The sequence below is a fragment of the Astatotilapia calliptera genome, chromosome 16 (genome assembly GCF_964374335.1).
Source record: "Astatotilapia calliptera chromosome 16, fAstCal68.1, whole genome shotgun sequence".
NCBI lineage: Eukaryota > Metazoa > Chordata > Actinopteri > Cichliformes > Cichlidae > Astatotilapia > Astatotilapia calliptera.
The window spans coordinates 8,460,286-8,485,027 of record NC_137437.1 but is presented as its reverse complement, the minus strand read 5'-3'; the positions used below and the strand labels follow the sequence as shown (position 1 = coordinate 8,485,027).

The following is a 24,742-nucleotide window of genomic DNA, read 5'->3' as shown; positions in this document are numbered from 1 at the left end:
TTTGTGTTGTTGTGAGTTGAGTCAGCTTGCTGCCGTTTGCTCGCCGGATGAAAGCAGGACCGGCGGGCTCTTTGTTTCTCGTTCAGTGTTTTAAATAGCACTTCCTGTTAATGTGTGATCCATGATGCAATGCGTTCTACGTGTGGCTGATGCCCAGATGCAGATGTGATTTTCTTTTTTTCTCTTTGTTTTTTAAATTGATGAAAGCCTGCTACACTTGTGCCTCAGAGGAGCTGTTTGTACAGTTTGGTGTTTGTACTATTCACCAGCTTACAAAGCACATTCAGTAAAAGTGCCCTATTTTCATTGTCATTTATTTTTGTAGACATTTTTATGATGGAAAAATATATATATCTTTTCCTGTGTGTCATCATAGTTAAGTCAAGGGACAGAATTTGTGTGAAGGTCATGGTTTTGTTACTGCATTTTTCTGCATATTTCTTACCTGGTCTTCCAGCTTAGGCTTGGAGGAGGTGGAGCCTATCCCAGCTGTCACTGGTTGAAAAATGGCCCACACCATCTTAGCAACATTAGCATGGCATTGGCAGAAGCTAATTGCTATATTAGCTATATTATATGTAATGTGACACTTTCTGCAACCAGTTCAGCTCCCTCTACAAATAAAAAACACAACTGCTGTGAGATGATTTGTTGCTTTGGCCTGTTTAATATCAAATAAAAGAATTCCGGATTACTCCTGGTTGTTAGGCAGTACCTCTCTTGTTCCATAACTCTGGAACATTAGTATAACAAAAAAAATAGCAACGAGGTCTCTGCTCATAGTCTTGCTGGATATTAATTGAAAACCGTGACTATAAATACTGAATACAAAAGTACAACATGACTTTTCCCCGATTGTTTCCACCAGAGGAAATGAACTCTTGTGCTGTTCTTGCACCATTAACAAAACAAAATGTGTTTTTCAAGAGGCTCAGAGTTCAGCCTTGGCAGAACAATGTGGAATAATTGCACTGACATTTCTTGGCCTTACTGGGTTGCTGATAACTGAAGTTGATATTATTGTTGCTGAGTTACGGCAGGAAGTGATGTCAACAGTCCTGGCTTGAGCAGCTGACCTGAGTCCTCATGTCAAATGCTGAGTTCCTTGAGTCTGACGTCAGTCGTACCTCAGATTCACGGTCCTCTGCTGGCGTGTCTGTGGTGCTCCATGTTACAAGGAAAGAGAGAATTTAGTCCAAAATCTGCATGTTGTACAATAAACGGAGCGAGAAATCTTAATGCATGTGTTATTGTTGGGTGTGCAAATAGGTGTATAGTGCATTACAGCAAATTGTTGTAGGTCCAGCTCCGACGAGAGTGATTACAAAGTTTTATATCGTACTGAAATATATTTAATTACCTTATGAGCAATGTTTTACCTAGACTTTAACACCAACAGAAAATAAAACACAGCCCGGGTTATCCTTCTGTCATCAAATAAGTCACTGTATTTAATCAAAATTGAGGACTGTATGAGTTATGTATATGTTGAATCAGGTTACCATATTTTTAATGAAAACTACAGTGTATAAAAAAAATTGATGGAGGCATTATGAGGTCACCCATTGATTTGTGGACTGTTTGGGCTGTCGCAGTCTTGGCCCTTTGAAACTACACAACAAATTTAGGGAGGAACTGACTAAGAACCTCAAGTCACTACAGTGGGGCAAAAAAGTATTTAGTCAGCCACCGATTGTGCAAGTTCCCCCACTTAAAATGATGACAGAGGTCAGTAATTTGCACCAGAGGTACACTTCAACTGTGAGAGACAGAATGTGAAAAAAAAATCCATGAATTCACATGGTAGGATTTGTAAAGAATTTATTCGTAAATTAGGGTGGAAAATAAGTATTTGGTCACCTCAAACAAGGAAAATCTCTGGCTCTCACAGACCTGTAACGTCTTCTGTAAGAAGCTTTTCTGTCCCCCACTCGTTACCTGTATGAATGGCACCTGTTTGAACTCATCATCTGTATAAAAGACACCTGTCCACAGCCTCAAACAGTCAGACTCCAAACTCCACCATGGCCAAGACCACAGAGCTTTCAAAGGACACCAGGAAAAGTATTGTAGACCTGCACCAGACTGGGAAGAGTGAATCTACAATAGGCAAGCAGCTTGGTGTGAAAAAAATCAACTGTGGGAGTAGAGCTGGGCGATATATCGAGTTTTTAAAACATATCGATATATTTTTATACGAGATATAAGATGTGACAATATCCTTTATATCGATATAGTCTATGTTACGTTATAATTATAGTTGTGGAGCCGCAAGTTTGCCTCTCTTTCGTCCACTTTTGTCTCTACGCAACGTTACTCCGCCTCGCCTTCACTGAAGACAACTCCCCCTCCTACCCCATCGCTTCACGTGCAGGCAGCGACAAGACGGACACGGCAAATCTCCGTTAACGAGTTACTGCGCATCGCCCCATGCGTGGGGCTGGACGGCGTCAACGTGCTAACGAGCTAAACATGCTAACGAGCTAACCGCGCTAACGAGCTAACCGCGCTAACCCCAAAAATCCTTTCATTCTCTCAAAAGTTGATAGCGCGCCTTATGTATGAATTCTGGTTGTGCTTGGTGGCCGCGAACCGATTTTATGTGGTACACGGCGTTCAGCAATCTGTCAAAAATGTTTGAGTACGACTTTGGTAAGCTACGGAGCTGCACCGCTTGATAGATTGTCGGCGCATTACGGCTACCGAGGAGCTTCGCGGAGTGATACGTACTGTGCATCAACGTAATATTACCGTATTGTGTGTGTATAAGGACCATAAATGGCACCTGTAAGAGACGTGGTTATGAAGCGGATTTCAAACTCCAGGCTATCAGTCACACAGTAAAACTTGGGAACAGAGCAGCTGTGAAATCTGTCTGTCTTTGTTATTACGCTCAGCGTCTTTTAGTTTACATTTTGACTGCACAATTGTGAGCTCTTTGTTTAGCACAAAAACAACCTTGTTTTCTTTTATTTATGGAGCATTATTATTTAATGAATGCTCATAATTTAATTTTGAGTAATTTTTCATGTACATCTGTGCTGTATGTTAATAAAAGTGCCTGTGTGACATCTGGGACACAGCTTTGACTAAGAACTCTTTTTGTTCTTACTTTATGGCTTAAAAAAAATATAGAGATATATATCTTATATCGCCATCCAGCTAAAAAATATCGAGATATGAATTTTGGGTCATATCGCCCAGCCCTATGTGGGAGCAATCATCAGAAAATGGAAGACATACAAGACCACTGATAATCTCCCTCGATCTGGGGCTCCACACAAGATCTCATCCCGTGGGGTCAAAATGATCATGAGAACGGTGAGCAAAGATCCCAGAACCACACGGGGGGACCTGGTGAATGACCTGCAGAGAGCTGGGACCAAAGTAACAAAGGTCACCATCAGTAACACACTACAACGGCAGGGAATCCAATCCCGCAGTGCCAGACGTGTTCCGCTGCTGAAGCCAGTGCATGTCCAGGCCCGTCTGAAGTTTGCCAGAGAGCACATGGATGATACAGCAGAGGATTGGGAGAATGTCATGTGGTCAGATGAAACCAAAGTAGAACTTTTTGGTATAAACTCAACTCGTCGTGTTTGGAGGAAGAAGAATACTGAGTTGCATCCCAAGAACACCATACCTACTGTGAAGCATGGGGGTGGAAACATCATGCTATGGGGCTGTTTTTCTGCCAAGGGGACAGGACGACTGATCCGTGTTAAGGACAGAATGAATGGGGCCATGTATCGTGAGATTTTGAGCCAAAACCTCCTTCCATCAGTGAGAACTTTGAAGATGAAACGAGGCTGGGTCTTCCAACATGACAATGATCCAAAACACACCGCCCGGGCAACAAAGGAGTGGCTCCGTAAGAAGCATTTGAAAGTCCTGGAGTGGCCTAGCCAGTCTCCAGACCTCAACCCCATAGAAAATCTGTGGCGGGAGTTGAAAGTCCGTGTTGCTCGGCGACAGCCCCAAAACATAACTGCTCTCGAGAAGATCTGCATGGAGGAATGGGCCAAAGTACCAGCTACTGTGTGTGCAAACCTGGTAAAGACCTATAGTAAACGTTTGACCTCTGTTATTGCCAACAAAGGTTATGTTACAAAGTATATAGTTGTATTTTTGTTATTGACCAAATACTTATTTTCCACCCTGATTTACGAATAAATTCTTTACAAATCCTACCATGTGGATTCATGGATTTTTTTTTTTCACATTCTGTCTCTCACAGTTGAAGTGTACCTCTGGTGCAAATTACTGACCTCTGTCATCATTTTAGGTGGGGGAACTTGCACAATCGGTGGCTGACTAAATACTTTTTTGCCCCACTGTATGCATGCCATGTCTTAAAACATGGCATCACCATCTATTGTACTCAGGGCCGAACTGAAAACCAATTCAAACTAGCAACTTGGGCTATGCCTACTAAGTTTATGGAGGAGGTAAACTGTTTTCTCAGACTTCCATCCAGTCAGACCGTTTAAAGAGCCACTCCTCTGATTTTTACATAAGAAAAAGGACACATTGGATTCATTTTCAGACCTTTATATGAGTCTGTGGTGCTACCTGTCTTTCAACTTATTTTTGATTTTTATTACAATTAACACACCAGATGTCAAAGTTTGTTTTTGTTTTTTAAAATGTTTAATATTTCATTCAACTACTACTCAAATTGCTACCTTTGCATCTTTTATTATTACAATGTGCCCTTTAATTGTTCTAAACGTTGTTTTTCTTGGTTTCCATTGCAGACCTGTCAAAAAACCGACTAACCGACGTCCCCTCAGAGGTATGCCATCTGGTTGCCTTGGAAACACTAAACTTGTACCACAACTGCATCAGGTCCATCCCAGACAGCATCATCAGCCTGCAGTCGCTCACCTCCTTAAACCTCAGGTACACACATCGACACACTTGGTGTCACTGCTGTTTTACGATATGGGAACATTTTCTGCAGCAGGGACTGAGGGAGTGAAACCTCTGTTTTATGAACATCAAACCCATTAACTAGGTATTAAACAACACTCTGTGTTTTTGCATAAATGCAGTAGAATAATGTGATGCTGCATAATTTTAGCATATTTTAAATACTTTCTTCAGACAGATGGAGTTTTACACTCACTGATGCTGCATCACAACTGTTGAGCTGCATGCTTTGATTTCTAAAAGGTTCCTGATACAGTGGTTCCTTTTCTCTCATATGCTAAAATACAATAAATATACAGTGTATAGTGTTTTAAGTTATGTAAAAATTACATCCAGAATTCTTTATATTGGCAAAGAGGGCGCCACAGCAGGAGCGTGCTGTTTATACTCAGTAGTGCCTCTGCTGGTCAGAGCAACATCGTTATATGATATTCAGATGCACTTAATGCTGTGGGAAGGTAAGGAGTAAGACATTGTGCATTTCTTTCTTACTGTTTGTCATTGTGGGTGAAGCCATTTGACAGATGTACATGGTTTGAGATCAGTTTGATTTTGTCTTTTTATTCTGCTTCTTCTACCCTCATGAGAATTTGACAAAAAAAGAGAAAAAACGAATGCACAGTTGTACAGTTCTGTGCGTCTTGTACAATACGTGGGAAAACTAGTTCTGAGAGACCATAACCTTGTCCTTATGGGTTAGGGTGTTGTAATTAGTTGTGACAACTAAAGAGAAGCCGTAGGTAACGCATTATATCAGTGTCCTCACAAAGACAGAAGGACCTGTGAGTGCGTGTGGCTCCTGTCAGATTTGAGGCTCCGCACTCTGAACACAGCATCAGACTGAATGAGAGTGACAGAGCATAAATAAAGCAGTGTTATTGTCCTTTAATGTGGGCAGACTCTGCTATTGTGTGTCAGCTTTGGGTGGTAGCGCTTTCAGTGTTCGGCCCATCTGAGCTGTTGTACTGCTGCCTGGGGTCAATGCAGGTGTGTGTCCGTGTTTGTGTGATGTGCCAACAATGCTGCAGGGTGATCATTTTGCCAAGTGTCTCACACAGCTGATGTTCAGTGAACTGTTAGTTAACTGTAAACCTTTGATACACTCGGCTTATGTTGATCTTCACAAACTGTGCTGTTCTCTGCCTTTAAAGGTCAAGGTTTCGCCACTCTCTTCATTGTATCATATCTGTCACACTCTGCAAGTGAAGGCGGCCTGAAATGTTTTGTGACTCTACATCTCAAAGGTTAAGTGTTTGTTGTATTTTTTTGAAGACACTCTAGTTCCCACCTCTCTCCCCTGGTTTGGTTTGTGCAGGGTAGGAGAAGAGGTGTCAGTCAAATAAACTAGCAGGTTCTCAGTCTTCTAGGTCATAGTAGCCTTGAAAGCTTGAACACAAGGAGGTGACTGGACATCTTTAGGTTTGTAAAGAAGTTTCCCCTGTCATCCAAGAGGCTTCTTCAGCTACAAAAACAAATTGGTGTCCCAGGTATTTCAATACTAATGGTTGATTGTCCCCTTTGGATATGTTCCTGCGGGCCATTGACTCATATGACCGCTGTTAGGGCGGTTTGATATGACGATATATATTGGATGACGATATAAAAACGTCTATCATTTCCTGTTACGCTATCGTTTGTTTTGTGGTGTCGTAAAATAAACTGTTTACAGCAATATTTTTTCATCGTTTTGATGGTCACTGTAGTGGCTATATTAATCTCTTAAACTTCTCTCTTTCTCTTATATTTAATATAACCACACTACGGACGGACAAGCGACTGTTTTTACGTCCGCTTGTTTGTTTAAGCTTAAGATCCTGTTGAGACTTTTCAAAAAAAACTGAATCACGTTAAAGAGTATGCAAGAGTTTACAAATGAGAAGGAAAAAAAGAGCCGTCAGGTGCTAAAAAATAAACCTTAGACTCAAATGGTGGCCGTTACAACGTATGTCTAAAAACTAGGGGTGCAACGATACTCGTATCGATATTGAACCGTTTGATACAGTGCTTTCGGTTCGGTACGCATATGTATCGAACAATACAAAATTTTTAATTTATTTTATCAACTTTTCTTCTGACGATGCTGTCTGTGTTGAGCGCTCAGTGGATCTGCGTTCGACTACTCCGCCTAGGCTGCACTGTCGAGCGCAGATCCACTGAGCGCAGCGCAAGCTAGCAAGACAGAAGCTAAGCTCGTTGCAACATGGCAACTGCCTCAACGCTACCTGAAATTGAACCTCCCCCACCCTCATTCAGATCTGGCGTTTGGAACTATTTTGGTTTTCATGTGAAGTATGACCCTGATGGACAAAAGTAAACCAGTATGTCGGATGTGCCACGCAATGCTCAATTACATTGGTGGGAACTAGTGCGTTAGCCCAGTTAGCTCGTTAACGTGTTGGCACAACCCTACCCTCTGTCATATGAGTCGTCACATGGACGAAGGTGCTGTCAGTCATTGTTTTTCTTTTGTTTGTTTTTTTAAAATGAGCTCTAACAAGAAAGCCTCATTTCTGCTGTTCAATACCGAAGAAATATAAACTTTTTAAAATTATTCAAAACACTTAGCTGTGTCTCTAATTAAACCTCTGTAACTTTGCTCTGCTTCACGTCAGCAGCATCAGGTAATGTTCATATGTTGAGTCATGGTTTTCTTCAGTTTTTGATCTACTGCAAAATATTTTCAGGTTATCTGCTATAAAAAGCCAGGGAAGAAAAATTTCCTTCATGTTTTTCTGTGTTTTATCCTCAGTTATTTTAACACAAAGGCATCTGCTGTGATGCTTGCACCTCTGATGAAGTCTCACAAGTGTCATCTTTGTTGTTATACACAGATATAAAAATATGGATATGTACTCATAAATGATCAGAATTATAATATTTCTGACTGTCTGAGTCAAAATCGAATAAAACCTTGTGGATCGGAATCGAATCGAGTATAGAAATCGAAATCGATACCCAGCCTTAATGACACTCCCAAGTTCCGAGGTATCTGGAGCATGGCATGAGGTTGAAACGGCTGTGAGACCTTTTTTTTCTCCTTTCTTTTTTTTTTTTTAATGCCTTTTATTGACAAAATACATGGGAGTTTACATCAAAACACATACAAAACATCCCTCAAAGTTCATTCACAATCATATACAGGGCCCGCAAAATTTCAAAATTCCTGGTAGCCCTTTGGGCAGGCATTCTTCAGATTTTGGTAGCCCAAAATAAATTTTAGTAGCCCAAATAAAAAATAAGATAATTTTTAAATAAATGAAACAAAACATCAATCAAAAAAAAATTTGTTAATACACAAATTACAACAACTGTATAAAAATTAGAATCATCAACTCCAATATTTGGTTCTAATTGAACAGAAGTTTCTGTGAACGTGTAAGAACTTTGTAGAACATGAATCAGTCTGTGTCAGATCCTCAATCTGAAATTTCCACTGAAGTCACAGATGAGAAAATGACACTCGACGTTGAGGGCATAGCATCTCCTTCATCAGCTTTCTCTTCCTGTGCATTGCTCTCCATTTCACCTCCATTAATCGTCACTCACCAATCAGTACTGCCGCTCTTTATACACAGTTTGTGCTATTGGAAAATGAAAGTGAAAGCAAAAAACAAGCACAAATTCAAACGCGATTTCAATACGTGACATATTGAAAGAGGCTCATCGATGCCAATGCCATAATTGCCCAGCTACGTTTGCGAAAGAATGCAAAAGCACTGACATATTTTTCCTTCCTATGATAGCCCGACCGGCAGGGCTGAGATGGATTTTAGTAGCCTGACTGGAAAAATCGCTAGCGATTTTGACATTTTACCTTTCCCCAGCCTATCATGTGACCTACTGAGGTCACCCGAGGCAAGAAGTGAGTTCATCATGGAACAGAGGTGGTGGCTTACAACACCAGCTCTCTGCCTCCTGCAATGCAGTCTTAACATTTCAACCACTTCAACCCCGACTCACACCTTACCTCAGGTGCAGAAAACAAGCTGTTTGCAGGTGTGGTGTGTAACTTTGAAAGCTTTGTGCTTTGTTTTGAAGTTCCTGCAACTTGACATCATCCTGAAAGAATTGGAAGAAAGCAGTTTTCTTAAACCACACTTTTCCCATGCTGTCACACTCCCCCACCCTCTCCCATCATCATCTTGTTATTTTTTGGGGTGTATGTCTCCCAGTACAATGCACAACATTACAAAGAGACTGTGAATACAGTTAGATTTTTTAAAAGTAACTTTTATTCTTACTTTCTTTTCTTTCTTTTCTTTCTTTTTTTTTTTTGCCGTTGCTCCAGTGCAGCCTTTGTAAAGCTACGACTTTAAAGTAAAAATTCTTGGAAAAGCCCATTAGTAGCAGTGTGGAACATTGTGCTGCTTTGCCAGTCATTGTGCTGTCACTGACTACATTAGTAACTTAAGTTAAGTTAACTTAACGTAATAAAAAATGAACTGATGATATGATTTGAATGTTGATCTGCTCAGTAAACAACCAGACTGCATGAGCCCATGCTTGCAAAGACTGAAGTACCAGAAGTATGTCTGTGTTGAATATTTTTAAACACTGCAGCAAGTCTTGGTTGCAGAAAGGAAGTGTAATATCACATTTAGGCTTTAATACACACACAGACGAATAGGATGGACACTCTGCTTCCTCTCCAGGATATTTTTAGTCTTTAAAGTCCAGCAGCTCGCTGGCACATCTGAAACGCAGACCTCTGTGAGTGTTAACTTTTGTTTACTCATAAGTGCTTTTATTTTTTACAACACAAGGAGATTGTTAGTATATTTCAAAAAGTAAGACTTGTTGTGATTATGTATTTTTTCCTCCCTAAAATTTGAAAATGTCAGTTTTTGTAAAACATAACATTAAACTACATTGTGATTATTTTGAGTGCCGTTAGTCCAGACCACAAATATGCATTCAAAAAGATTGACTTTGCTAGGGTGTTGAAAACAAATCCCAAATATGGACCACACAGCTGCAAATATTTTGTGTGCCCTCTTTCCTCACAGTGTTTACAACATGTAAAAGGAGAACAGTCCTGCTAGTGGTGCTTTTCTTCTGTTGTCCTAGTTACGGGTAAAAATATCTGGTTTTATCCGGTCCTGAGTTTATATGAAATTAAAGGGAAAATATAGCTGATGATGTGTATCTGCCACATTGCATGTAATTCGTCGTTTAATTAATTTAAATACTCTAAACAATATAATATAGCTTTGTTCATTGTGTTACACATTTACATGTGAAACACAAATTTCACTAGATATTTTACAATCCTATAAAAAGCTAGGTACACCATATTATTCAGGACCCATAGAAGCTCCATTAGAAGGAGGAACTGAAGAAGCTTCTTGGATGAAAGGTGAAACGTTGTCAAGAAACTTCAAGAAGTTAAGTCTCTTTTCTTTCCAAGCTCCTTAGATAACTTAAAGTAATCATTTTTTGTCTCTCACATAGTTGCCCACTATTACTTTACATTTAGGTTGCAAACAGCTCCTTTAAGATTCTGCCAAACTTTTTTCCTTTGAAGGCCATGGCAACAGTTCTTTCCTTTTTCAAACATTCCTTTGTAGGTTTGATGATTTGGTGTTTTGAGATCATTATCCTTTTGCACAACCCATTTTTGCTGTCAGACAGATAGCCTCACATTTGACTGCATAATAATTTAGTATAAAGATGAGTTTATGATCAGTGCAATAACTGTGAGGTGTCCAGATCCTGTGGATGCAAAACAAGCCCAAATCATCATGCCACCACCACCGTGCTAGACAGCTGGCATAAGGTATTTATGCCACTATGCTGTGTTTCATTTTCAGCAAAAGTGACACTGTGCATTCTGGCCAAACATCTCATTTCACTTTTGTCCTGTCTGTCCAAAGGACATTGTTACAGAGGTTTTGTGGTTTGTTCTAATGCAACTTTGTGAAGCTAGCTGTGCTGCCATGTTTTTCTTTTTGTTTGTTTGTTTTATTTAGAGGGAGAGGGGAGGGGCTTTGTCTAAGTATGCTGTCTTGAACTTTAACATTTAACATGCTAACTGAGGCCAGTAAAGTCTTAGATGTAGCTTTTAGGGTTTTGTTTCTCTGAAAATTGCATTGTCTGACCTTGGGGTGAATTTGCTGGGACATCCACTCATGGGACGATTGGGACATGTTGTTAATGCACACATGAAGGCTCCAGACCAGCAAACTGCTAGCATTTCTGCTTTTATAGAGGTCCTGAAAGGTGCTGATGAGTCAAGTCTATTTGATCATCAGCACCTGGCTGCTGCTTAACCTCTTATTCCCTATAGAAGTAGTAAGGGTGGACCTAGGGGTGGACAGTAAGGGTAGCTCAGAGCACTACTGTGCCAACATGTAGCTACACAGAGCGACTCTAGATATTTAAGAGTATCTTCAAAGGGTGTGGATCTTATTTCTGGGTGGGTTGAATTAGTGTGTTTGGATTATTATTTGGAATCTGTTTCATTACTGAGATGTGCTCTGTTATACTATTATATACGATGCATATTTGAATTAATAGTTATTTGTGTAATTAACCTGTTCCATTAAAATATACTGTAGCTACTTGTACCACACCCAGTCTGCAGAGAGGATGTCAGGCTGTTCCACCTCTGGAGCTTTTGCAGCATCATAGTATTAAAGTGTAACATTCTTTTTCTTCAGTGTCGGAGTATGTGTGGGAACAGCTGCATAAACTCATTTATACTGTATGTTTCCTGATTGCTATTTTCAGAACCCCGAGTCAGACGGGGTTTCGCAGTCTTGTGGTGAAAATGCGTGCGTGTGTGTGTGTGTGACTAATGAAGGACGGCTTCAAAAGGAGGAGCGACATCTGTTGTATTTTTTGGGATTTCCTGGAAATTTCATATATTGAATTGCCTTCCCTGTAGCTGGCCTTCCAGCTTGGACACTACAGATTTTATTAGACACGTGTAATCTGTTATTTGTACTAGATGTGACAACTCTCCACTTCTTCCTTCAAACTGTACAGGTCAGTCAGGCACCCACAGTGTAGAGCATGAGTACAATACCCCTGCTAGCTTTGGTCTGGTAAAAGTTGAGTAAAGTTAATTCAAAAGTGGTCGTGTCCTGTTTAGAAAAGAGAGATGAAGGTAAAAAAAAAAAAAAAGACCCTAAGACAATAGACTGTTGCCCATCCATAGCATAACTTCCTCTGTACAGCGTTTCCTGCAGTGTGTCTCCTCTTGTAAAAATAGTAAAGACATCTTTGTTTTCATATTTGTGTGTGTAGTAAAAAGGAAACATTGCTGTGACATGTTTATTTCTTCCTGAGGGTTGCTGTAAGGTGCAAACGGCAACATAAACAGACTCGGGAGTAGGAATGGGTATCGTTTAGGTTTTATCCGATACCGGTGCCAAACCGGTACTTTTGAAACAGTGCCGGTGCTTAAACGGTGCTCAAACCGGTGCTTAAAGAATCGAGAACACCAACTTTGTCCAAAAACCTCTCATGTTCAGCTGTTTTTTTGTAAAAAGATAACAATGTTAGCCTTTTCTGCAGCTATGGGGCATATATGGTATCACTCTTGGCTGGAAGCAGTGCTTAAACAATGGAATAAACACAAAACACCTCTCATGTTTAACTGTTTCCCACTTTTTCTTTGGTCATTTTAGCCTTTTTGGCCAGGGTGAAGGGAGTATCTGCCATCAAACAAGAAGACAGCCGCATGTAGCTATGATGATGTTTGCTAGTTCACCTTACATGCATTAATGTAATAACGTGGTTAGCCTACTCAATGTAAATTACACATGAACAACATTAAGCGACTCACGCAGAGAAGAACGGCTGCTGCTGCATCATCATCCTCATCATTTCTGCTGCACTGGCAGGGCTAGGGGCCAGGACTCTCCTCTTCGGGTTCTTGGGGGATGTTGCTCCGGGTCCGATAACAGGCACCACACCCGCAGTAGATGTGCACGGAGTGAGGTCTCGCAGCAAGCTATCAAATACGGCGCATTTTTCGGCTTTTAAAAAAAACACTATGCGTCGCCAGGTGTTTCATCAGATTCGAGGTGTTACCTCCTTTGACAGTATCACAGTATCAGCTTAAAGCACTTGTTGCAGGCTGCTGAGTTTGCATATTTTGCTGTGAAGTACAGCCAGACTTTTGACCGCTTCGCCTTGGGCATTTTTAATCTGTAGCTCTGCTCTAAAAGAACGTACGTACCTGGACCCGCCTACTATCCTCGGAAACGTAAAATGATTGGTTAGAATCCAAAGTGTGTCACAGCTCAGGGAAAAAAAGCACCGAAATAAAGCACCGAAATGTGCGCTGCTTTTCAGTCTGGTTACTACCGTTTATGTCAGAACCGGTACCCATCCCTACTCGGGAGTGAGGAATTCTTCCCTGCATTCATCGTTAACTCTCCAACTGTAATCTTAATAACGCATTGAATGATTTGGTGGTAAAATATTCATGTAGCTCTTCTCCCTTTCAGTCACATGTGGAACATAAATGTTTAGAAACAAAGTTATAATTGCGTCATGATCAGCTTATCAGCTTATAGTTCACCTGTAGTCCAATGTAAAAGGAATGGCTTTTACCGTTTTAATCTTTTTTTATTTTAAAGCTCTTTAAAGATACTAAGTGGTGTAAGAAAAAAACCACATGAGCACAAGTGATCCCCTCGACTGAATGATATTTGTGTTTGCAGTCGTAACCAGCTGGGCTCCCTGCCGGCCTGCCTGTGTGGTTTACCTTTGAGAGTCCTCAACGCCAGCAACAACAAGCTGGTCAGCCTGCCCGAGACCATTGGACAACTGCAGAGGCTCATGGAGCTGGTAAGGCTGTTTTACCACTTGTGTCACTGTGTTGGTTTATTCCTGTGGCACTCAGGAGTGAGTAATAATATTTCTATTTTTGTGTTTCTTTGTCTGTATGTGAATATCTTATGCTCCAGTTGTGCTGCTCACTGCTTTTATCCCAGTCTGGAGAGGATTTATGGCTTATGTTTTTTAGCCCTTCTTCAGTAAGCTTTATGTGTCACATGAAATTTAGGGACATACGTCGTCACTCTCTTTTTATATTTCCTTGGCTCATTCTGATGTTACATTTGTGTCTTTTTTTCTGAAAAAAGATACAAATCAGATCAGATCGTCGATTCTGTGACCCTGAGTAGTGCCCACTCAGGGTCAGAGAGGAGTTTAAGTATCTCGGGGTCTTGTTCACGACTGAGGGGAGAGCAGAGCAGGAGATCGGCAGATGAATTGGGACATTGGCTGCAGATGCTGTACTGTTCTGTTGTGGTGAGGAGAACTGAAGCTGTTGATTTACCAGTTGATCTACGTCCCTACCCTCACCTACAGTCACAAGCTCGGAGTAGTGAATGAAAGAACGAGATCACGGATACAGGCAGCAAAATCTGAAGGGTTGCTGGGCTGTCTGTTAGAGAAAGGCTGAGGAGTTCATTTAATCGGGAGGGGCTCAGAGTAGAGTCGCTACTCCACACATCAAAACAAGCCAGCTGACGTGGTTCATGGATCTGACTAGGATGCCTCCTAGGTTGAGGCCCTGGGGTAGAACCAGGACATGATGGAGAGATTATATCTCTCTGTTGTTCTCCCTGAGGAGCTGGAGAGAGGGAGGTTTGGGCTTCTCTGCTTAGAGTGCTGCTCCCAGGACCCTGCCTTGGATAAGCAGAAGAAATGAAATGGTATTTTCTTCTTAAACTCATAATAAGACATTTATTTTTTACTTTTTCCTCCACAACAGCATCTCTTATTCTAAATCAAACAAGTCTCACAATAAAGTGCTGCATAATATATACAACTGATAGTGATTCAATTCAATTCAATTTTATTTATATAGCGCCAAATCACAACATAAGTCGCCTCAAGGCGCTTCATAGATACAGAGAAAAACCCAACAATCATATGACCCCCTATGAGCAGCACTTTGGCAACAGTGGGAAGGAAAAACTCCCTTTTAACAGGAAGAAACCTCCGGCAGAACCAGGCTCAGGGAGGGGCGGCCATCTGCTGCGACCGGTTGGGGTGAGAGAAGGAAAACAGGATAAAAGACATGCTGTGGAAGAGAGACAGAGGTTAATAACAGATATGATTCAATGCAGAGAGGTCTGTTAACACATAGTGAGCGAGAAAGGAGACTGGAAAGGAAAAACTCAATGCATCATGGGAATCCCCCAGCAGCCTTTGTCTACTGCAGCATAACTAAGGGAGGATTCAGGGTCACCTGGTCCAGCCCTAACTATATGCTTTAGCAAAAAGGAAAGTTTTAAGCCTAATCTTGAAAGTAGAGATAGTGTCTGTCTCCTGAATCCAAACTGGAAGCTGGATTTTGACAGAAAAATTGACAGAAGCCCATCTGCGGGATATTTCACTTTATCCAGTGGTGGTGGTGGTGTGCTGTGATTAGCTCATTCACAATGTGCGTGATGCTGACCGACCTGATCTGATTGGGTCAAACTTGTGAACAGAGTGAATTTTTACAAGGACTGACAGAGCTGTGCAAACAAGGAATCAGCAGATGGCAGCACTGGCAGATTGGTTGATGAGGAAGATATTTTCATGACCCATTACACTGTCCGTTTTGTTTCAGAGGAGAGTCAGTATGCCACAATGATGCTGTTTTAGCTCTTTACATGGAATATTGCTGGCAGGCAAAACAATCACATTGCTTGTTAGCACTCCTGTGCAGGGAGCAGAGGCTAATGAGAATGACAGTCCTCATCCTGGCCTGTTAGCTGAAAACGGTCTAGTTCTGGTCAGCAGCAGGACAATCGGGGCACATCATCACTTTAAGTCTTTTTAGGGTGAAAATGAAATAAGCTGAAGTGTCGTGAGCCAAGCCTGACTCTAAACTAAAGCCCAGCCCACATATAAAGTGATTAGCTCATCGCACATTGTCTCTTCTAATTGATTCCCACTCCTTCATATGTCAGTCAGAAGTGTCCTTCACTTCAGCTAAAAGCAGCTACTGTCTGCTCAAACAAATCTGAGATAACTCAGAACCTGGAAGCTTCCCATTGCTTACTGTTATTTCACTTCTTGTCAGTATGAGTTTAATTCTTTGTGCTCAGGCAACTGCATCACTGCTCTCACCTCTTCTTTATACCTGGACTCTGTATATGTGTGTGATATGGTATTAAAGTCTTATTGCTTATTAACTTTCCAGCAGCGTCCTCTCAGCATGAAAACCCAGCTCGACTTTGCACCATCTGCTCAGCTGTGACGTTTGCTCCCGTGCTGCCGAGAGCATTTCAAACAATTACTAATCATAAATATTAACCGCTCACTCCCCTCGTTTATTTTTGTCCTCTGCAGGACATCAGCTGCAACGAGATCACAGCTCTTCCTCGTCACATCGGCAGACTCAAAGCTCTGCGCGAGCTAAACGTGCGCCGAAACCTTCTCTGTGTCCTGCCAGAAGGTGAGTGCCTTTTTTCCCCCCCAGTATAAGGCAAATTGCAGTGTCCTGTCTTTCTTGATGACTTTCAGAAAGTGAAGGCTTTCAGCTCTCTGTGTCCTAAAGACTGGTGAATTTTGGTTGGAAATCTTTGTTTTGACTTTAGGTGTGTAATTAAGGTGATTTATGTTCCCTTTAGGCAGCGTTTAAGCCTTTTAATTTCACTTTTCTTTTGATCCCACCTTACCTCTGCACCTTACAGAAGCCTGTTGTGCACTCCGTGCTGTGACTCGAGGATCGGAAAGTCAAGTCTCATTTAGAGTGAAATTCAGAAATGGAATAATCTCTTCCATATGCAAGACTGGGAGGTGCATCTGAGACCACAGAGTCCTCTGCGTGCACTGCCACACCCATCCTTGGGCCTAAAAATATACTTAACCCTCAGTGTGACCGAGGAGCGACCTCCAGCCCAAAAGGTCTGAAATAAGTCAGTGACACAGAGATGAGCAACAGCCACAAAGGTCTGGTGCTCATCTAGTGAGACAACGCCCAGTCTGACTAACTGATAGGCTGGAGAGAGACTGGCTTTTACATGGCGGGCAGCCATTTATAAACACCAGAACAACTCTGCATGTAAGGCCAGTATCAGTACCCAAATACAATCTGACTACAGTATTTTTTTTTAAGTTAGGGCCTGAGCTTATAGCTGTTTTAGTTATTAATGGGTCTGTTGATCTTTTTTTTCCTGTTTTGTAGTCAATATAGTCAAGATATAAAAAAAAAAAATCAATTTCTGTCTTCATTGTCAGTTGTCCAGCATTTGGATAGTCTGATAAACAGATTCGAGACATGGAGTCAGGCCAGCAGATAGTTGATCAGAATGATAAACAACAGCAACTCCAATCGCTTTATTCAGCCGGTTTGGATTTGTTGCTCCAGTTTCCTGAATTGTTACATATCCCCATCCCCTCACCTTTATGACCATCTCCTGGATTGATTGATGAGCTTTGAACTGGTTCAGAAGCTTAGTACCACGGTGCTGGGGGGAGGGGGGCTTCAACCAGGCAGACTGGACGGCAGCCCCGACAAAGGGAGGGATGTTGTTTTTGATTTAATATCTGTTGAACTTGTGCAGCTCTGAAGAGTCCCTGAGATAAGACCACCATGACTGCTGAGGGCTTTTTAACGGTCGGCCAAGCTCAGGGTGGCAATAGCATAAAGTCAGAGAGTCAGACTCTAACTAGAAGATCAGAGCTGGTAGGAAAATGATCTTTAAAGCCAGAATTATCATGGCAGCAGCAGCAGCTTTGGTTAGCAGCATAATGCATCAAGGCTGCAATGGAGCAGACTGGTGTCGTCAATCCTTTATACATTTCATATTCCTTCCAGTGACATCAGAGGAGGCTTCTGCAAGTTTGTACCTCAATAAGTAATAAGTCATCTAATAATGCTATTAGCAGCTATTTATCAACACAGTTTGTACAACAGTATGTCAAAGAAGAAAACATGGATGGTCTTGTAAAAATTTAGTAATTTAGTTATAACAAAAATCTGCATTGTGAAAAGAACTACGAGCCATGTCTGAAATCTTCATCTAGTCTCTAGCCTGAGTGACTCAGGCCCAAAGTGTAACATCTAAAGTAAATCAGCAGTTATTGTGTTTTATTTCAGGCACAGCTACTTTGCAGATTTCTCATCAGACAGCCACAGTTCACTAAGACCAGGAAAATGGTTCATATCAGCCCAGCTCTCAGATCTCCAGACCTGTGAGGTGGTGTGCAGCAGTCAGATTCGATGCTGTGCATATCTGAACATATGTAAACAGACTGCTAGATAACTTGAGGCCTCAGTTCTTTTAAAGTTTTCTGTTTATTGTTCTTTTAAAAAAGATTTAGGAGTAATTTGCAAGTTTTTTCCCGTTTTTGTATACCGTTGCAGGTTAAAAACTTTGTGAACCCTAGTATATTTTGTTTGTGTTTCAGCACAAGATCTAGAACCTCAGATTTTGAGTCCAGTCCTACAAGTAGATGAAGGGAACGGAGTGAAAAGAGAATTTGTAGTTTGTACCTTTTATAGGAATTGTCTCCCCTGCTGTCATGATTGGCCTGCTGCTGTTGTTTTTTTGGTTTTAAAGTCAGATGGTTTTATAATAAAATTGTTAGAGCACTATAGATGAAATTTACACATTTGTCCTGAGTGATCTCAAGGCATAAGGGAACATATGTTTATGCATAATTTAATCGAGTACTGTATAGAGAATATTTTTATCCAGTAACCAGAGGAATGCTTTCTGGTGTCACCACTCACACCATCACATGTGCTTAGCTGACATTATTACCGCCTACACGTGGTTTTAATTATGAGAAACTGTCTAAACACTCTGTAATGATCATGCTGTCAAAATTGATGGGTTCCTGAGCTGCGCATCATTAGCAGTCTGCAGGATATGGTTCCCCCATTGGTTTCTGCCCACAAACCCAAACATCCGTCTGAGGATCGGTAAACACACACATACACTCACATAGAGAATTTCTTTTGGACATCTTACACTGGGAAAGAAGACAAATAAGGACAATGCGTTTGGTGGACCAGGAGTCCGGAAAGTTTATACATTTCTTGTATATGACTGTTTGCCAGTCTAGGTAAAGGCACCATTAAAAACCTTCACAGTTTATCCTCAGCTAAAAGGTTTCAAAGAAAGGTTAATTATATAACTGCAAAGACTTAGAAAAGATAGAGAGATAAATTGCTTCACAGTGAGAAATATAATGCCTTTTTAACATTTAGATGAGCTTACAGTGACTCTGGTAATAAATTCCAAATCACGTAATATCAGGGAGAGCCAAGCAGCTGGGGAAAACAGGCATTGGATAACATTAGCAAGCTAGTAGTCTGAGTGCAGTTCAGGGTAAGTTTTAGATCTGTGTTAACCTTTTGAAAAAATGATTCTGTGTTTCTGTTTCCCATATTTATGATATGCTCAAAGAAACAGTTTGATATTTTGAAAAATGCATTTGTTCCCTTTCATTCATTGCAATTCTCGCTTTCTAAAAAATTACATTCTAAATCGACTAATTGTAGATTTAGGCGCAAAGAGACCTCATTAACTGAGCTAAATATCATTAGCTCAGTTAATGTCAACTGCACTCAGTGAGTGCAGTTGAAGTGAGCTTCAAGGTCTCTAGGTTCCTGTTGTTATAATAAGGTTGGGTACTTGGAAGCTAGCTTCAAGGTTGAGTTTATGGGCATAAATGACCATGCCCATAAACTGAACAGTAGAGTGCTTACAGCAGTCAAAAATGAAATCCCATACCTGTACACTTCTTTAGGACTGGAAGTGTTTTTGCAACCACAGCTATTGCAATCGAATGCCATACAAATAAGGCATGCAAGTTTAAGGCACCTCAGCATTGGCTTCATTTATCTGCCCACGGAAGCTACATTCATCTCTTATACTGTCTATGGTACCACCATAAGGGGGGTGGTGTTATGTCCAGTTGGATCTCATGGTAGCAGTGTTGTATCACTGTTCCAGTGTAAAACCCAATACCGTGGGAAAAAATACAGAAATACATAGAGAAATGTACCGTGTTTAGTTTAAAAGCTGGTTCCAAAGCTTGCTGCAACCTGGAATCTGTAATCAAGTGTGTGGTCAACCTCTTCATCTAACTTGTTAACATATTGGGTACTCTGTGAAGGTGTGCACGCTTGTATATTGACTCTACATAACTCTTTAAACATAAAACAGGCACTTTTGTTAAATTACAGCTTAGTCACTCCAGTAAAACGCTGTGTAAGAGAGGTGTTCCAGGTTTTCCAGGTTATTTTGGATTTAATGAGGAATAAAGTTCACATGAAGAGAAACAGTTTGACTCTGGGCTGCTAACAATTACAAACCTAGTCTGAAAATAACAACAAGAGCTGCATTGTGTTATCTGGTGGGAAACATGTTGGTGGTTTTACCCATGTGAAAGTGTAAGTGTGTGTAGTCTACTTGAGATCAACTAAATCAGCAGCAGGGGGGGTTTCCACTGTCACTAAACAAACTGCTGGTATCGGTCTATTTTAAAATCAGGTTGTGTGTGTGCTGAAGCCTCTTAGTGTAGTATTATGGAAAACACCTGAATATCTGTAATTCTATGCAAATCACTGAAGCGTGTGCATGTCAGCAGAAACTAGATAATGCATGTTTTTCCATGTCCCACACCTGACTGGGCAGGTGGTATGGTCTATGCAGCTGATGCAGGAGAGCGGGCATCTTGCTCTGACCATTTCATATTAAATAAATGCCACTTTTTCAATATTCCTGCCCAAATATGTTGTTCTTTAGCATCTATTTTAAGAATTCCTGGTTCAAAATAACAAGAATTCACTCATTTCAGCCTGGTTAAGGTTGCAGGTTGATGCAATCTTTCTCATCGGTGCCATCAGAGAGAGGTCTAAGCCGTCTAAAAATAATTCTGCAGCAAGAAAATTCACAAAGAGCTATCTTCAGACGCAAGAACAGAACAAAGTGTTCTGGCAGAGATCATCCGACCTCCACAGATCTCACCACCATGGAGTCAGTCTGGATTACATGAAAACAGAAGACACTGAGACACGCCTAAGTTCTCCAAAAGTGATTTTCCACTCGCTGTTCCAGGAACATTAATTTCCCCCCCGAAAAGACTAATGTTCTGGAACTTTCCGGGGAGTGAAAGTTCATCCAGCACATTGTGATTAGCATTTTCACAGCAGGGGTAAAGTCCCGGGAAGATTAAATCCATTAGTTTGCTGGCATTTCAAAGGTGCAGTTTGTCTCAAATTTTGAGTGTTGTCTTCTGCAAAAATCAACCAAAAGGGTCAGACTTTAAACCTCCTGGGCGTCTCCATTCGAGTTATTGTTGGGCAGAAAGTAAAAGAAAAACAAACATGGTTTGGGTAAAAAAAAAAGATAACCCTGAAGTTTTCTGATGAGATATAATCCCCTTATGTGCTGCATTGTATAAGCCAAATCAAAACAAATCTGCTCGCTCTGAAGGAGCAGATGACCAGAGCTGTTTGCCTGATGTTTGTGCGTTTGTGTCTTCCTACAGACTTGGCTGATCTTCCTCTGGTGAAGTTCGATTTCTCCTGTAACAAAGTGTCCACCATCCCAGTGTGTTACAGGAAGATGAAACAGCTCCAGACTCTCCAGTTAGAAAACAATCCACTGCAGAGTCCACCCGCACAGGTACATAAACAAACACACACACACTTTTGTCTTAATGTACTTTATATCTTCCACTATTCTTTGTGTCTGAGTCATGATTCGACATAAATTCTTAGTGCACATCTCTGAAAATTAAACCTACTTTATTTTTTTAGATACCATCCTAATGTAAGAAACAGACATTCATAATAAATTTATATTTTTAAATGTATCATTTCAGCTTAATGTTCCTGCACAGGGCTATTATCTGGCCATTACAGCAATCATCATGATCATAGCAGCATAGCAGCAGTATTGCAATAGGTAGTATAAAGCTATGTACCTGCTTTTGGAAATGTTAAGCACGAGCAGCTGCAAGAGCTAAAAAAAGACACAAGTGACTCAGCAGTCTTTGTGAATAAAGGCTGAAATGATGTAGAAAACAAAGCAAAGCTGGACTTTTACTTGATGCTGATTTGAGTCCCTTTTCCTCCCATTATTCAGATCTGTATAAAGGGCAAAGTTCACATATTCAAGTATCTGAGCATTGAGGCGTGTCGCAGCGAGAAGATGCCTGACTCTCTCTACCTGCCTGTCATGGGGCGAATCAACTTATCAAGGCCCACCACTGGCAGGTCAGTTACCGTGGTATCACACAGCTGGGGGGGATTATCTTCTCTTCATTATCAGCGTCTGCTCTTGTAGTGCAGTTAGACTGTACGTCTTTGACAACGTTCTGGTGTCGAAATGTCAATTCTTTATCATTAAAGTGAATAGGATTGCTAGCGGTTATGTAGCAATGCAATTTTTGTTGTTTTTTCATTAATGGTATTCTGGGTGAAAATAACAGAGCAAGATGTTGAGTCTATGTTGACTTGTGATGGCAGTGTTGCCTCATGGTTCCAGTACCTAAAACCAGACACAGTGATAGAACTGTTTCTGTTTGGCTTCTTGTCTGAGTAGCATGATGATACTGCAGCTAGTGATGGTTTTAGTTTTAAAGCTAAATGATGGGTTTCAAAATTAGCATGGGATGTAACCTGCAAGAATTCAGCGACTTAATTGTTTTCTTCCCCCTCCCAAAGTGTATAATCCGAGCTACAGTGGCTGCTGCAGGACAAACGTGCTTTAGTCAGCAAAAGAGCCATAGTGGCCACGGCTGGCCACCATGTGTCTGCTACCAATTGTGTAAAAAAGACATTTTTATATTTTCTAATATTTGAATAATAGCAACATGTAACAATAAATCAAAAAAAAGAAATACTTTTAAAAATAAATAAAAAGTGATATGTGTCCACTAAATATTTGCAGGGTTTAGCTTTTTTTTTTTTTCCTTGAGTCACCTCAAAAAAAATCTGGTTAGGCTCAGTCTGCAGTTTATCTCAGCTGTCAATGCTGCGTGAGAAGTATCCGCTTCTATTTACTATGCAGGAGACTGTAAAACTTTGTGAAAGGGGTCTGATGAGTCAGTAAAGCTCACTTCTCTGTGATCACAGTGATATTGGTGTGAGTTTTTGAGGATATCCTGAACTTTTCTGTCAGTATGCGTTGCATGGTGTTGGTGAAAATTTCATTGAAGTGAGGCTAACATTGTTGGACTCCGAGGCTTAGCGAATAAACTCTTGTTACGATGTGAGAATATAAAAACTGTTTATCAGAGGGAAAGTGTTATTTCTAGGACACTTGACTCTGGCATTAGTAGGTGTGATGTTAGCTTAAAGCGATTGTTATGTAGCCAGCTTGTTCTTAGCTTTAAGGTTAGGGAGGAGAGGATGGACTTTGATCTGGATCTATGTCTCTTTCCTTCGTGGTTTTGCTCCGTTGGTAAAACACAGGTATGATCTTTTATATCTTGAGTCTGAAGGTGCTGACGCAAAATAAAATTTGTCTACGAGTTCTGTTCTCCTTTGATGTACTAAGTTTATGAGAATGCATCATTTTGTCCTAAGAAATAATTACACACTTATTAATTTATATTTATGATTACAACATTTGTTTTATTAAGTGGCCTCAAAGAAATGACTGACTGTACCTTTAACCTGAACAAAGGTTTCTTTCAGTTTTGTTAACCTGACAAAGAGAAAGTATACTATATATAACTACTGACATGGCATAATGGAATAGAATAATCTTTTAATTGTCCCTCAGGGGAAATTTGGGTGTAACAGCAGCAAGAAAAAGCTATAATTTGACTCAAGTCGTAAAATCATGAACTTTTGAAGCTTTTTCTGTTTTTTGGTTCACATCTGAACTGTATTCCCAGTCCTGGAAATACTCAGTTTTATTGAGTATTAGTTTACAGGATACATCCACATCCCACTCCATCATTTGTTTCTAGAAAAGTTTAGGACATATGAGAAAACTAGCAAACAGAGAAAACATTTGAGACATTTGTTTCAAATTTTTGTGACTTTTAGGTTATTTATGAATGCTGTAAGTTGTTTTAAGCTTTGGACTGCCAAGATAGTTGCCAGAAGCACATTACATCACCCCAGGGCCATTATTTCGTATGGTTTTAACAACATTACACGTAGACAGAAACTGTCTGTGATCTGAGCTTGCTCAGTTTCTCAGCCTGTAGCCAAATCCTCCATTAGTCAGCTGAAACTGATCCTTTCTCCGGCTCCCAGCTGGGTAGCAGTGACAGACTGCCATCATACTGAAAGGTTTGTCCAAAATCTCATCACCGGTGTGTGAGATGTTCTCTGTGACTGATGAATAAAGGAATCGGGAGTGAATACAGGAAGAAAACATTTAAGTAGACAAAGGAATGAAAGACTACAATCCTTGAATGATGACACCTAGTAAGGACATACAAAAAAAAGACTGCACATATCTCAGGGACAAAAGAAAGACTTGTTGAAGCAGTCAGAGAAATGGGTTGATGGACTGCACACAGTGATACAAAGAAAAGAAAAAGAAGTGAGCTAAACAGAGTGAATAACAATACAAACAGGAAGCAATGTAAAAAGAAAGAAATTGACAGATGAAACAATGGTAGGAATACAAACTAACAAACAAACAACCCCTGCAGTGCTGGCCACCTATAAACTAATACTCATGGCAGCATAGGAACAAGCTCTGAGCACAAGATCCATATTACACCAGGTAAGACCCCAGGTGCAGGCTGTGTAAAGATGCCCCTGAGACAATCCAGCACATAACAGCAGGTTGCAAGATGCTATCAGGCAGAACATACATAGAACGCCATAACCAAGTGGCCAGCATAGTATACAGAAACATCTGTGCCAAGTATG

General features: G+C 40.7%; 1 protein-coding gene across 6 annotated transcripts in view; it reads left to right on the top strand.

Moving 5' to 3' along the window:
• The window catches only part of lrch1 (leucine-rich repeats and calponin homology (CH) domain containing 1), a 101,437-nt gene that overhangs the window by 33,520 nt on the left and 43,175 nt on the right, over nt 1-24,742 (top strand). For all 6 annotated transcript variants that reach the window (XM_080291143.1, XM_080291142.1, XM_080291139.1 and 3 more), the window contains exons 2-6: nt 4,758-4,902; nt 13,605-13,731; nt 16,234-16,339; nt 21,391-21,527; nt 21,990-22,120. In XM_080291143.1, coding sequence (XP_080147269.1) covers nt 4,758-4,902; nt 13,605-13,731; nt 16,234-16,339; nt 21,391-21,527; nt 21,990-22,120 — 646 coding nt within the window. The remainder of the gene's footprint in view (nt 1-4,757; nt 4,903-13,604; nt 13,732-16,233; nt 16,340-21,390; nt 21,528-21,989; nt 22,121-24,742) is intronic.